This window comes from Macaca nemestrina, chromosome 10, assembly GCF_043159975.1.
Source record: "Macaca nemestrina isolate mMacNem1 chromosome 10, mMacNem.hap1, whole genome shotgun sequence".
Classification (NCBI taxonomy): Eukaryota; Metazoa; Chordata; class Mammalia; order Primates; family Cercopithecidae; genus Macaca; species Macaca nemestrina.
The window spans coordinates 45,177,481-45,193,546 of record NC_092134.1 but is presented as its reverse complement, the minus strand read 5'-3'; the positions used below and the strand labels follow the sequence as shown (position 1 = coordinate 45,193,546).

Below are 16,066 nucleotides of genomic sequence, written 5' to 3'. Positions count from 1 at the left end.
CTATGAGTTTAATGGAACATATTTCACAAATTAACAACTCAACTTTTTCAAATAAATCTTTTGTAATTACACTCAATTCTTTCCACATTGAATGTGAAAGTTCAAAATTGTAATTATGATTTTGAGAACTCAGCATTAAATCAAGCTATTACAAAAATCAGATATGTTTGGTTTTCAAATATCCAAGTTTAGAGATTTTTATTACTCACTTAGTACATCCTTCCATATGAAATTAATTGAATTTAGGTAGACAACAAAAGGACTAGGAAAGGCTTAAAGTTTACCCATAAATTTCATGAGCTAGCACAGAAAAATACCAGCACCTTCTAAAACAATTTAAATAGATCAAATCTAAGATAAACTAAAAAACCTAATAAATCAGAATACACTGACCAACTCCTTCCCACAAAACCATCTCTATGACCCCCTTTTTCATCTTTCCTTTTTGTCATTATAATACTTCCTTCAATCCCTCAAATTGTTCGAAATTGTTCATTTGTTAAAAATAGCCTCAGTAGCAAAAAATCCCAGTAGAAAAAAAGAAAATACAATGTAATGTATATTATATGTATATTTTTGTAATATACATTAAGATTTTTCCTCATTTCATACAGATAATTCAAAAATCAGATTGACAGCATAAAAAGATAAATTGGACTATATTTGCCCCTAAAAACAGCATTTAATAAGGCCATTTAACAGAATTGTCTAAAAGACCCTGTTTAACAACATAAGATAAAGCTCATACTTTTTATTACAACACAGAGATTTATACTACCATCTTTTATAAATTTACAAATCTTCTCTAAAAGCAATCTACCACACATTTTTCCTAAATGTTGATAATTTTCTGTTGTTACTTACTTTCTGTTGTTTCTCTTTCAAGGCTAATTGGCTTTTTAGTCGTTCTACTAGATTTCTCATTGTAGTTGTTGGAGCTCTTGAATTTGCTTCTTTTTGAGCCTGAAGTTCAGATTTTAAACACTGTGATTCCTTTTGTGACTGGTCCAGAAGATACCTTAAATCTTCTACTTCTGCTTTTACTTTTTTCACTTCATCTTCATGGTTTTCTTGGAGCCTGATGTAAATAAACATATGTGTGTGTGTGTGTGTTTCTTTTTTTTTTTAAATTTTTTTGAGACCCAGTCTCACTCTGTTGCCCAGGCTGGAGTGCACATGCGCAATCTCGGCTCACTGCAACCAACACCTCCCAGATTCAAGTGATATTTTTGCCTCAGCCTCCTGAGTAGCTGGGACTACAGGCGTGCACCATCAGGCCCCTAAAATTTTTGTATTTTTAGCAGAGATGGGGTTTCACTATGTCGGCCAGGCCAGTTTGAACGCATGACCTCAGGTGATAAGCCCGCCTCAGCTGATAAACCCAAACTGCTGGGATTAGAGGCATGAGCCACCGCACCTGGCCAAACACATGTAATTAATAGAGTGGTTGCTGCAATTAATACCTTGATTAATACAAATTTCACACAGGGCAAATGTTCAGTCCTAACTATCCTTACAATCTAAATCTTGATGCAGGCAGCCAAATCCAGAGAAGAGTAATTCTTTATTTCACTTAACTACTCTTTAACTTAACAACACGTTTTTCTTCTAGTTTCTAATATTTTTGGCAACAATCTTATCAAATTATTTTGTGACTCTAATCAAATAACATAGAGAATGAACAAAAGGGCATTTTAGATACTATGGCTCTTGTAAAATTTGACTGCTTCCTCTATATGATAGTTTCCTAACCACACTACTAGTAACATTTTTGAGTGAATGATTCTTTGTTGTTGGTGGGGTTGCCTTGTGTATGATAGGATGATTAGTAGCATCTTTTGATTCTACCCACTAGATATCAGTAGCACCCCCTAGCCATGACAATCAAAAATGTCTCCAGACATCGTCAAATGTCCCCAAGAGGTACAACTGTGAAAAACTGATCCTCTATATTTGAGAAATACTGCCCTATATTGACATATTGAAAAGACTAATATAAATTTTCACAGAAATCACATGTATTATTTATTTGTTTATGGTACAAATTCACTAGCATTGTATCTGTAACTATATATATATATGGAAGTGGATAGTATTAAAAGATTTAGTTAATTCAATTAATCTTATTGCTCATTCAGCATTAAGTCTGTTAAACTGAATTAATATATTGTTGTGCATATGGACACTGCATCCGTACTGAGGTTCTGACCAGTAAGAGGGAGACAGCATTAACACATGAACAAATGTTATTCTTTGAGGCTTCTTGCTTTTGGCAAAACTTAAGTCTAACTTTAAAGAGTCATCATCAAATTGTGAAAATATCAGGTTTTACTTAAGTAATCACACGGATCCATAATTTCCTAATATACATCAAAATAGGCACACAGAGAACACAAGTACAATTTTGGGCTACAATGACATGATAAGGTACACAACAATAACTTCAAGTATTTCATGTGGAAAAAAAAATTATATAAGGTATTTCAAAAGATTATGATTTTCTACACCCACAAATTGGATGCAAAAGCACAAGTCATTTTATACTCCAAAACATGACAGAAATTTACTAGACCAAAAATAACATCTCATGTACAAAATTTAATAGAGCAAGGAAAAGAGACTGAAAATACACATATGCTGCTGCCAATTTTCCTTCTTTTAGAAAGTAATTTCTTAACAGTGGCAGCTCCCTAGCAAAGCAAAAATAGTGTTAATTCTGTCATAGGCATTTGAATAAGAGTGTAAAGAATCAAAGGCTCTAATAGGGGCTTGAGAGCTGAAATGGAATTATAAGTCAAGTAGTTCAACTTTCTCATGTTTTCTCAGATAATAAAATTTAGGCCCATACAGATAATACTACAATGTTTAGAAACTACGAAACTATAAACCTATTTTGAGCTTAAAATCTATGTTCTGATAAATTGGTTGAACAATGTTAGAATCTCTATTATATGCCAGACACTCTTATAAGTGTGCAAACAAAAGTTTTTTATCTGTATGTTATTTGACAGTTTTCAAATTACTTTCATACATGCTATAATTTGACCTTCATATAACCACCCTGAAAGGGCCAGGGTAAGTACTGCTATTTCCATTTTAAAGATGATGAGGCCGAGTGCAGTGACTCAGGCCTGTAATCCCAGCACTTTGGGAGGCCGAAGTGGGCGGATCACTTGAACTCACGAGTTCGAGACCAGCCTGGGCAACATGGAGAAACCCTGTCTCCACAAAAATACAAAAAACTACCCAGGTGTGGTGGCACCTGCCTGTAGTGCCAGCTACTCTGGAGGCTGAGGTAGGAAGATAGCTTCAGCCCAGAAGGTCAAGGTTGCAGTGAGCCGAGATTATGCCACTACACTCCAGCCTAGGCAATAGAGCCAGACTTTTCTCAAAAATAAATAAATAAATAAAACAATAAAAATAAATAAATAAATAAGATGAAACTGAGGTTTGAATAAGGTAAAAATGAGATTCTGGAAAAGAATTTGTATTGGCTTTTGAGTCAGACTGACTAGTTTCAAATTATGGCTTTCCCATCTACTCCCAGGCATGCTATTAAGCATTCCTGAGGTCATATCCTCTCTATAAAATGGGGAAAATGATAACATATGTAATCAGTAGACCTGAGGATAAAAATGAGACAATATACTTAAAAGTCTTAGAACAGTGCCTAGCATAGCAAACACTTATGTTTATCTTCATTATATCATTATTATCATTTGCCTATTTTTACAATACATTTTGAAGACTTACCGTAATTTGATATTTTCAAATTCTTTTACTTTTAATTCAGTGATTTCTCTTTGTCTCTCTAAATCTTGTGACACTTTCTTTAGTTTGATCAAGAGTGAGGAGAGAGAGTCATCTTGTTCTGCTACTGTCTGCTCCATCTCAGCCAGACGAATAAAATGCTTGTTGGTAGGAACTGGAGTGGGAGACTGTTTCATTAAATCCTATAAAATATGAATATATTAGCAAACAGGCATATATATTTCAATGCCATACTTATTCTATATTTTTAAATTGGTTCTTCAAATGATCAAAATACAATATCTAATCTAAAATTTAATGATTTAACAGATAATGAAGGCTTAAAGAAGACAGGAAATATAGACCTTATTCTTTGTATTTACAATAGCTAACAAAGTGTCTACATGTAGCAGGAGATCAATAAATGTTGACTGAATTAATGAAGTAAGGCTCAAATATGCTAAGGTTATACATTAAAAGATGAAAGACACATCATTTCATACATATGGAACAGAATGGTCAAAAGAGGCAAATATGAGCTGAATTCCGGAAGTTAAATATAGGTAAACTTATAGTGAATAGAATTTGAAAAGAAAGGCAGGTAAGTTCATAGAAGATTGAGTATATGGGTAAGGAGTATAAATATAATTTTGTGAACAGTGATGAGCTACAGGAGGAAGAATGATCAGAGCTACATTTTCAGAAGATTACTTTGGCAACAAAAAGCGTAACTTGTATTCCAAAAAAGAAGATAACTGAATTTTAATGTATTTGGTCTAAAAATCAATAAAGAATGGAACAAAGTTCTTAGAATCTTACCCAAGCTGTTTGTTTGAATTTATTTAGTGAACTATCAGCCTGTAGTTCTAATTTGTGATGAAGAATATGAAGGTCTTCCTCATGTTTCTTCACAATTTCTCTTTGCTCCTGTTTTAAAGAAAATCAAAACTATATCTTAAATTGTGATTAAAATAAATTCACATTTTGAAGACCTTATATATTTTCTCTTTAATCTTCTAAAATTCCTTCGAGATGAGGAAGAAACAGTATCTCCATATATGTATGTATTTAGACCGGTAGGCATGTTCCCTCGCACAGTATTCAAGTTGACAGGCCCAGCCTCAGTTCATAATTTATTCTGAACATTAGAATAACACGTATCTATCATCTTTTAACTTATTTCTAGAAAAAATTAAATGTCAGCTTTCCCCCACAAAGTTCTAACAAATCTGATTTCTACTGATTACCAGTGTGATATATTTCATTCCCCCCTATTGCCTCAACCCTCACCTATAAACTAAATTAAAATATTTTTCAAAATCATGTGATTTCACCATGATAGCTACTCCTGGTTTATTTAGTCAGTGTATAAGAGAGATACATTTACACAAACTGCCAGTTTTACTGATAGAGGTGTAATCCAATCACATGCAAGTCACAGTTCTTAAATAGAATCATTTGAAAGCAAGAAAATAACTACCACTTTAAGGTAAAATATTTAGCATTTGCTTAAAAAAACTAATACATGAAACAGTATAACTCATAATATAATAAAATACCTCTCTGGCTTTTTCTAGAAGATGTTGATACTTCTTTAATACTTCTTCTTTTTGATTTAACCTTGCTTGCATGTTTGCAATGGTTTGATGAGCAATTTTCAAAGTGTGGTGAGATTTTGGTTCCATCTCTTTTCTCCCTAGCTCAGCTATGAGCTTTTCTCTTTCTGCAGTGGCAGGCAATCGAAGCCTCAGTTCATTGATTACTTTGTCTCTTGACAGTATATTTTGTTCTGCTAACCTTAAAGCAGATTCTTTCTCTTTCAGTTTCTGCAATGATTAAATCACAATAGATAATTAAAGTATCTTTTTTTCCTTCATCTGAATTTTAGATTAGTTATTAGCAAAAAAAAAAAAAAATTCACTTTATTTTTCACATCATATGTACAATAGCCATTTGATATTTAATAAGGTTAAACTAATTCTAATTGACAACAGTTATTTGCATGCTTATTTATAAGAATATTACATATGTTAGAAACTTCATTGTTATGATGAAAATAAAATTTAATTAAGGTACTTTATCAAGATATTACAGTTAAGAACTATAAAAGTGTGGTGGTATGAGATTTAGGAAGAATATGTAATAAATTATTTCTTTTATTTTGGTCCATTGACTAGCAGAGTATTAGAAGACTAATCTATAAGTCAGTTAAGTACAAAACTGGAATTTTAGTGGCCCAAGTCAATAAATTACTATTATAAAATCTGCAGCTTATTAAAACAAAAGAGAAAAAATCAGAAACATTTTTACTCTTCAAGAGGATTAAGGTGGGTATTTTAAATTAAGTAATTCAATGGCAATTCACATAAATGACAAATCTTACAATTACTGAAGAAGATCTAAGTTTTACTTAAAAATGTACAGTTTTACTTGAAAACTCCTTTATGTATATTTTTAAATGTATTTGTAGTTAATATATTTAGATGAAAACTAAAATGAAAATCATATTCAGTTTACATTATTTTCTGAATAATTTAATGCAGATGACAGATTTGATCACCTACTAATCAAATTCAAGAACTAGGTTAAAACAGAAAGTAATTTCTAATTTACCTTCAGCCCTTTAAAGGGCTGAAGTTTATAAAAGGGAATGAACTGAAAACTGATTCATAGATTATATAACATGCACTTCAAAGTAAAACCAAAAAAATAAGAATAAAGAGATCATATAAGGGAAGATAATATACTGCTCATAGAGCTACAATTAAATGCTTTTTGTTTCCTTTCATATTCAGTGTACCTAAAGGTAACAGGAAGTAATTAAATAGTGAATTCAAATTAGCTATATCTGCTGTTCATTATCAGCTATTAGAAACATTACAGGAGAATAGAAAAACAGTGAAATTAGCAAGAGATTCATCATTCTATGCATTGTCCTCATAAAGAAATATTATTTAGAAAGCCCCCCAAACATACCAAATAATACCAAGTAATAATCAAAATGCAAATTCTTCTAATTACCTCTTCTAGTGATCTGCAAGTTGCCCGTGTTTCTAGGATTATTCGAATATTCTCCTTAATTTTTCTTAGCGCCATCTCAAGTTGATTTGGAAGGGGCAAACTAGGGTCAGGGATTGATCCTGTAGCTTCTTCAAACTATTAACAAATAGTATGTTTTTTAACTAAGCAGTGGCAGCATTGAGAGTAACTATTAATATTTATAGCTGTATGATAAAATATAGATTAAATCACTCATATTTTAAATAGACAATATAACAACCAATTAAAATTACATCTGATACAGGAATCATTTCTGTGAGCTAACCCTCTAGTCTATGCTACAGAGTAGCAAACAAGATTCATCATTCATACCTTTTGTGCCGCATTTAGTATTTCATTTTGCTGACGGTCAAAAATGTCTCGTTGACGTTCCAGGTCAACTTCTCTTTGATCCCAGGCCAGTTGTCTTTCTTCATGAAACTAAAAAGAAAGACAATTTATGTCAGACATATATACAAAGACATCAGGCACATAACAAGCATTTTATATATATTTTCTTATGTAATCCTCACAACACATTGAAGATACTGTAATTATTTTCCTTTTGTGGAAAAAAATACAAACTCAGAGAGGTGAAGTAACTTGTGTAAGATCACAGAGAAAGGCAGATGTGAAGTAAGGATTTCAATCTCTCCATCCATCCATCCATCCGTCCGTCCATCCATCCATCCATCCATCCATCCATGCATCCATGCATCCAGCTATGCAAAAGATATTTAATGATATATATCATGTGCCAAGCATCATTCTAGGCAGTGCAAATATAGCAGTAAACAAAACCAAATCCCTGTCACCATGGAACTTACATTCTAGTGAAGGAAAGACAGTCAACAATAAAAAAGTAAGTAGGTAATATGTCAGAAGGTTACAAGCGCTATGGAGAAAAATTAAGTTAATTAATCTCAAGGGAATCTTGACAGTAGGATTTACTGTTGTATATTAGGTGGCTGGTGAAGGACACACTGATAAGGTAAGACATTTAAGCCAAGACTTGCGGGCACTGAAAGTGTAAATACCAAAGGTATCTAGGCTAAGAACAATTTAAGCAGAGGGAACAATCTCTGAGACAGTCATATGTTTGATGAATTTCATCTGTCTCTGAAGCATATACTTTATTCTATAACAAGCTGCCTTCTTACTCTATCAGTGAGAGCCAGTAGAAACGTGGAACTGTGAAAAGTCAAATAACCAATACCAAAATAAAAATTAACTTACCAAATGAGGTTGCTTATGTATTGCTCTTTTTAAGATTAAGACTACTGTTATAAAAATTAAATAAATATGAATTTTTAGAATAGTTTAGAAAATAAAAAACAAATTATTACATAATCAATTAGTAATGGAAAGTGCACTTAATTAGAAGAATAACATAGTCACTAGTGCAATATTCTTGCTTAAAATCTTAGGGAAAAAACAAAATAAATATAAAATAAAACCTTGTTCTGCTGCACAATTTCTTCTTCAAGACTGCTGATTGTACGTTCATATTCAGAAATTATATTATTCAAATACTTTATTTCTTCTTTATCCTTGACTAATTCTCGATTTAGTTTAAGTTCTTGAAGACGAAGTTCTTCTATTTTCATATGCCAGTTGATTACCTAAGATTTACAATTTATATATACAAATGTAAATGCTATGTCAACAAATAACATTCCTCCATTGATGATAATGATTTTAATTGAAAGTAATGGGCATTCTAAAATAAAATAAGACACAATGTTATCTTTTCTCAAGCTACCTGACAAAATTTTATTTAGGATTTCCATAGACATTTCTACAAATATGTGGGATTTTACAATAAAAATCTTCAAATTATGTTGGAATGGATATCACTAATATTCACTTTCTTCTGTTATATGTTTATTGAACACTGACTATAAGCAGGTCATTGAAACTTTGATATCACTTTCAAAAACAGAAATCCTAAATGTTTCTAGCCTAGCGAATAGGATGTAGTTGAAAGATAATTACTTTTCATTTAATTCTTTCTAAATGAAGATAAAACCATATTAAAAATAAATGTGGGCTCACTAATTGTAGATCAAAGATAATTATGAACAGTAGAAATCAACTGATAACTACTACAATGTTTAAGAATAATTAGTGTTTAATTAATAGAAATTTGTCTACAATATTTAAAATTCTTTGCTATTATACAATCTGAACATTCCCACTAAAATCTTTGGTTAGAAAAGCCTAATTTTATTTTTACAAATAATAGACATTCAAACAGCCAACACTGCTAAGTTGTAAAATCTAAATTAATGAATCATAATTGGAATTTAATTGTATCTTACGCATTCTTCATATAGGCACATATTAAGAAATTATCACGTAACTCTTTGAAGATAATGAATTTAAAATTGGCGGGGCACAGTGGCTCATGACTGTAATCTCAGCACTTTGAGAGACCAAAGCAGGAGGATTACTTGAAGCCAGGAGTTCGAGGCCAGCCTGGGTGACAAAGTGAGACCCTGTCTCTACAAAAAAACTTTAAATTTTTTTAAAAATAGGTAGGTATGGTGTGGTGCCCTGTACTCCCAGCTACAACTACTCAGGAGGTTGAGGCTGGAGAATCAGTTGAGCCCAGGAGTTCCAGCTATGTTTGCAACACTACACTCCAGCCTGGGAAACAGATCAAGACCCTGTCTCTTAAAAAAAAAAAAATCAAGTTTAAATGTTTACCTTTTGGGCTCCTTTGGTATCCTTTAAAGTGCTTATTAACTCTTCCAGGCCCTTTAATTTCAATTCCATCTCCAATGTTTTGTTCTCCATATTTCTATGTTCTTGTTGAGAATTTTTCATTTCTTGCATTATCTTAAGTTTGTCATTTTGTAGCTGAATCATTGTTTTAGAGAACTTTTCCTGTTGGGCCAAGGGTAAAGCTCCACTAAACTGTCGTCGTAGAGACTGAATTGTTTGGCGCAGATGTTTTGCTCTGTTTCTCCCCTCCAAACGAGCATAATAGAGAGCCTGTTCTTTTTCATCAAGTTTCTGTTCTAAGCGCATATTGTAGGCCTCCATCTTCTGCAGTTTAGACGTAATTGACTCCAACTTACCAAGAGCAGTAGCCTCACTAAGTTGAAGAGAGACATTATGTTGGTGCAACTTGGCAATCAATGCCTTTTCATCAGACTGTGCCTAATATTTAAAAAAATATATATTTGTAGTAAGTTTCAAATTTTTCCAATGAAGGTTATCACAGATTTAAAAATCACAATTTACTAAATAAAGTTTTAACACAGTGGCACATGAGATCTACAAAAATGTAACTTTGCTTTAATACAAATAATTACCAAAGAATTGTAAAAGAAAAAACCTAGAATCAAACAAACTTAAAATCCAAATGTAACTAAATAACAGTGGGTATGTTACTGGGTTTTTTGTTTTTGGTTTTTTTTTTTTTTTTTTTTTGAGATGGAGTCTCGCTCTGTCACCCAGACTGGAGTGCAATGGCGCGATTTCAGCTCACTGCAACTTCCGCCTCCCGGGTTCAAGCAATTCTCCTGCCTCAGCCTCCTGGGAAGCTGAGATTACAGGCATGTGCCACCATGCCTGGCGAATTTTTGTATTTTTATATTTTTAGTACGGACGGGGTTTCACCATATTGGTCAGGCTGGTCTCAAACTCCTGACCTCGTGATCTGCCTGACTGGGCCTCCCAGAGTGCTCGGATTACAGCTGTGAGCCACCGTGCCCGGCTGCTACTGTTTTTTTAACTTCCATTGCAAATAACATAATACTGATTCAGACAAAGGGTACGTTTTTATAATTCCCAACATACATAATGTAAGAATACGTGAAAAGTTACATATAAATACAAGAGAAAATATTGTTATTAAAGATGTACTAATAACTTCCTAGTACTTTTTCTCAGCGTCCTAATTTTGATCAGCAGCGTAATTCATCTATAGGCATTTAAATGCTGTACTGGATTACTGAACAATATTTCAAATTACAGAGTTTTCTAATCAGGTTACAACTAACAAGAATAACAGCCTCTGGTTGCTATATCTTTTGATTAAAAATGTAACACTGGCCCAGCATGATGGCCCACACCTGTAATCCCAGTGTTTTGGGAAGCCAAGGTGGGTAGATCTTTTCAGTCTAGGAGTTCGAGACCACCCTAGGCAACATAGTGAAACCCTGTCTCTACAAAATATGCATAAAAAATTAGTCAGGTGTGGTGGCACGTTCCTGTAGTCCCAGCTGTCCAAGAGGCTGAGGTGGGAGGATCACCTGAGCCCGGGTGGCGAAGGCTGCAGTGAGCCTTGAATGTGCCACTGCATTCCACCCTGGGTGACAGAATGAGACCCTATCTCAAAGTAAACAAAAAGTGTAACACATCGCTCCCAACATCTAATGTAAATTTAGGAAAAAAGTGGATTCTATATAGAAGAGCCAATATTGCACATACCTGATAGTCCAGCAGTTGCATTCTGAGGGACTCTACTTCCTTTTCCCTAGATTGTTGTTGTGCATTCAAAATTTCAACTTGCCTTCTGGCAATATCAGAAATCTCTCTCAGTCTAGGAAATGATAAGGTACTTCAGGAACAATTAAGTACACTTTCTAAATAAATGCCAAAATTCAAAATTTCTAGACCCAAAAAGGTCTAGAAAATTTTTGATTTCCAAAAAGCCATTCATTTTCAGCATCTATCTCTTCTTTTTATGAAATACTAAAACAGGATTTCCTAAACTGTTTCATGAAACATAATTCCATGAGAGGTTATCATGTTTGCTATATAAAAAAAAAAACTTCATTCCCAACATCCCTCCTCCCCTTTGAATATTCCTAACATATATTCAGTACTCTCAGAGGTTTTATCATATATAGCTTTCTCAAATCATACTTACTATATATAGCATTTTCCAAATGTATATAGCCAAAGAACTTCTGTTCCCACACTTTTTTCCATAAAACATTAATTGTCATAATTTGGAATATGCTAGGATAAGGTATTTAGTACATTTATCTAATACCATCACACAGTTAAGAATACAGAAATGTAAAATTTCTAAGATCCTTAGATGGATTAATGTATGTTTTGATTTGTTTTAATCTACAAGTTATCAGAAATGTGAAAAGAAACAAAACATGCATTTAATAAAACTACAAAAAAAAAAAAAAAAAAGATAGCCTAATGGCAATAAGTCCTTCAAATTCCCTTATGAATACTGTGATAAGCTAATACAGGCAAAGTAAAATGTAAAGTTTCTTTGCTTTGGGTTAGAATAATTTTAGTTCAGTGTTACAGATAAGGTAGGTTTCCTTATACTGATCAGAGGCTCTCATTGCCAGTTTAATGATTAACAAAATATGATTAAAATGAACTATTATAAGTTAGTTTATATCAAAAGAGGTCCATGAGAAGAAAGGATCAATTTTTTCAAAAAACGGTCTTTCATAGTGAAAAAGATGTCAAAAACTGATATTCCCAAGAGAACTATCAAGGCTCCAAAGGAATGGTTATATTTTTATAAGTAGGCCATAAAACATTTTTACTATTTATGCTTGAGAGATAACTAAGTGCTCCTTACACTTTTCTATTGAAGTATCACCTAATTACAAAAGAGAGAAAATACAGCATATAGCTGGCACACAGCATTTTTTTTTTTTTTTTGACAGTCTTGCTCTGTCACCAGACTAGAGTGCAGTGGTGCAATCTTGGCTCACTGCAACCTCCACCTCCCAGGATCAAGTGATTCTCCTGCCTCTGCCTCCCCAGCAGCTGCAGCTACAGGTGCACGTCACCACGCCTGGCCAGCACACAGTATTTATTCCTTATATATATTTTGTGTTCTAAACTAGCTCGGCATATTTCTTCATGTAAACTGAAAACAAAAATATAACCTCAAGGTTAAGTACAATTGTACAAGTCAATATATGTTTAATACCTTGCACAATGACTAGTACATAGTAGATGCCTGATAAATGTAAACTAAATCAAAATCTGAAGTTTTAATTATATTCTTACAGCAACCTTATGAAACAGGTAGAAGAGGCACTATTACTTCCTTATTAAAATGAAAAAACTTAAGTTTAAATACAATAAATAACCATTCCTCCTCTATCACCCCTTCCCCAGAAAATCCATATGTGGAGGAACTGGACCTTTCTACAGTAATATTCCTGAACTCTAAACAATGTAAATCTAGAGAGGTCACTTCCTCTTTAACAACATTATTCTCATCAATACTGTTATTTAACCCTGTTAAAACCAATCTTAATATTACTTAATCCTGTTTTTATAAAAAGAAATCAGTATCAATTACTACTAAGAATTATATACTTGCAGTCGGGTTTCTTAAAGACAAATTAAAGAAAATACATCTAGTCAAACGACTAAAATGTTTACATGCACTTACTTTGACACTTCAACTTTTAGTTCCATTTCATTCTTCTCCAATTCTAGAATCCGTTGCCTATCAGCATCACTTACTGCCTTGCTCACACTACCAGCTAATTCATCTCTTAACATCTGTTCCACCTTCTGTGCATCCAAATTGATTTTGGTAAGCTAAGGAAATGTAACAAAAAATGTTTAGATACATCAATTTTTGGTGAGGTTTTTTTTGTAATTTAGCTTTTAAAGTACTGCAATCCTCTTTACTTGGCCTTAGTCCACATATATTGAGTGTGAAGTGTTAAGAACAGACTGAAGGAGGGTAAAAAGATGAAGGAATCAGAAACAAATTATGGAGACTCTGGTTATATTCCAATCCATCAAAAGTCATTCTTATTAGGCAACTCATTATCTAATAATATCTGAACTTGCAATATTCTTACTTTGCTTAGAACGCAATCTGCTCATTATATTTTACTTTAATTATATCATCTATAAATAAATTCAAATGAGTTAATAAAATCTTACTCATATAGATTTAGTGACATAGTTAAAACAAAAATGATATAAATGCTTTGAAAATATATTAAATCTCAAGGAAAGCAAACACTGTAAAAGTTGTGTTTAATCATAAATTGTTAAATACTTGCAAACTATATTTACTGCCATGCAGTTTAATGATTCTGACCATATCAAAAATATATAAAACCTCCAATTAGAATGTAAAGTCCCTGAAAGTAGAGATTATTGTCTATTTTGTTTCTTGCTATACTCCCAGTCCTAACGCAGGGTCTGACATGTAATAGGCAATGAATAAATATTTGTTAAATGAAGGGATGGTGGTGAAAGGCAATTCCATTGTTTAGTAAATAACATTTCATACGTTAAATCTAATAATATAACATTGGTGAGAAACAAGAACTTATAGAAATATCTGCTTTCGTTTTAAACAATTCATATTTAAATCTTTTACTTATTACACAAAACATAGGCACTATATTAATAAGCTATTTCAGAGATACAAACAAACCTCTTAACAATAATACAATGTCTACCAAGACTAATTCTTTATTCTCTAATTGTATGATAAAACTTATAATATCAAACCTCAGCAAATTTGGTTTCCAATTCAAAATTACGTTCCTCCATTTGCTTTAATGAAGTCCGTAAGTGTTCATACATTTTTTGACAATGTTCAGCCCGCTGCCTTTCATTTAATTCCTTCATTTCCAGCATAGTTATTTTTTTTGAAATGGAAACAATGTCACTGTTGGTTATTGATTTCTTTGCCTTATCCATGCTAGATTCATTACCTATAGGCAATAATACTTAAGTCAATCTCATGTTGTTTATATTAAAATTACCTCAGATATTTTAGATGTTGTATATAAGAAAGCATTATAGTTCCATGGAAAGCACATCAACTTTCTGAATTCTATCAGACCTGGACTCTAATCTTAGCTCTGTTACTTCCTGCCTGTGTGATGCCTATACCACTGTACCATTTAATCTCTGTGGAATTTAATGTTCTTCATAAGTCAAATGATTAATTAAAAAAAAAAAAAAAAAAAAACCTATTCCTCACAGAATTGTGGAACTAACAATATAAAGGACTTAGTGCAGAAGTGTCCCATATAAGAAATTTTAAAAATGGCAAGTAAACATTTTACTGAAAGGAGATAAACTGTACGAGAAGCAGTGCAGTAAAGCAATGTGACTTTGTGAATATAAGCGCAATGACTTGATTTTTAAAGTCTCACAGAGCCAAGCTGAAAAGTAAAATCTGAAGCCATATGATGCATATATTCTACAAAATATAATCTTGTCTAATCATGAGTATTATTAGGTCTTTGTACAGACCTAATACCAAATATTTTACAGTCTTTTATTAGTTGTTATGCCTTAATCTTACATATGTAGTTATGTAGCTTGTCTTTGGACACAAAAGTCTGTGGCTAAATGGAAAGAGAACTAAAAGCGTCAATTTACCATAAAAAGGCATCGCATAGGAGTGTCATTAGTTACTTAGTTATTTTTTGAGGAGGGGGAAGAAAACATACTTTTGCTTTGTAAACACGGTCCAGAAAAAAACAAACAAAATAGGGCATTTTGCTTTTCAGCAACTTAAAACTGATGTGTTTAGGGTGGCCAATTATTTAAAGGAGCTAAGCAGCAACTCACTTTGTAAATAGCCTTTTACAATACCAATAATGCCCTCTCCTATTTTTCCAGCTTCATAAGTTCAAGTTTTATAATAGAGTTTTCTCAAAGTAATATACATTTCCTGAAAAAAAAAAAATTGGTCTCTATCTCAGTTTTAGAAAGTACTTTATTATGTTCTGTATTTATCTTTTAAATTTATTATTTTAGAATAGCTGTTGCAAGCAGTAATCAAGTAACTAACAATCATGGATCACTAACAGGTGCTAAAAAGCATTAGTAAATCAGTTCATTATGGAATAAAGACTCATTCAAGTAACCTTAGGCACCATATAGAAAAGTATTGCAATAAATACCAATATACAAAGGAGTCCTCCTCCATTCTGTATTGTGCTAAACTCTGATAAGAAGAGAAAAGCACATCGCAAGGGCTGAAGCAGATTAGTCATCTTATATGTTCTTGGGTTTGGAGCATTCTTAAAGAGAGGATAAAGCACAATAGCTCAACACTAACAAATTCCTAGATGAAAAAAAGCTAATGATGTGACATTTTTAAACTAAGATATAAGGTCAACAGGGAATAGGGAAACACTCTTAAAACTTTGGTGATATAAATCCATATATGGAAGAGATTAAGATACATAAACATTAAAGAATTTCTGTAGGGAATTCAGCATTTATTAAAAATAAAGATGATAAAATACAAAGAACCTACTAAAATTGTATGCAATACTCTCTTATGTCT

The 16,066-nt window shown here is 32.5% G+C and overlaps 1 protein-coding gene across 6 annotated transcripts in view; it reads right to left on the bottom strand.

The window, feature by feature from the left end:
- Positions 1 to 16,066, bottom strand: part of LOC105483770 (centrosomal protein 290) — a 97,553-nt gene that overhangs the window by 33,796 nt on the left and 47,691 nt on the right. For all 6 annotated transcript variants that reach the window (XM_011744751.3, XM_011744747.3, XM_071071329.1 and 3 more), the window contains 11 exons: positions 14,269 to 14,474; positions 13,184 to 13,335; positions 11,230 to 11,341; positions 9,499 to 9,954; positions 8,247 to 8,411; positions 7,123 to 7,230; positions 6,772 to 6,906; positions 5,310 to 5,576; positions 4,570 to 4,677; positions 3,754 to 3,953; positions 865 to 1,078 (listed from right to left, as the gene is read on the bottom strand). In XM_011744751.3, coding sequence (XP_011743053.2) covers positions 865 to 1,078; positions 3,754 to 3,953; positions 4,570 to 4,677; positions 5,310 to 5,576; positions 6,772 to 6,906; positions 7,123 to 7,230; positions 8,247 to 8,411; positions 9,499 to 9,954; positions 11,230 to 11,341; positions 13,184 to 13,335; positions 14,269 to 14,474 — 2,123 coding nt within the window. The remainder of the gene's footprint in view (positions 1 to 864; positions 1,079 to 3,753; positions 3,954 to 4,569; positions 4,678 to 5,309; positions 5,577 to 6,771; positions 6,907 to 7,122; positions 7,231 to 8,246; positions 8,412 to 9,498; positions 9,955 to 11,229; positions 11,342 to 13,183; positions 13,336 to 14,268; positions 14,475 to 16,066) is intronic.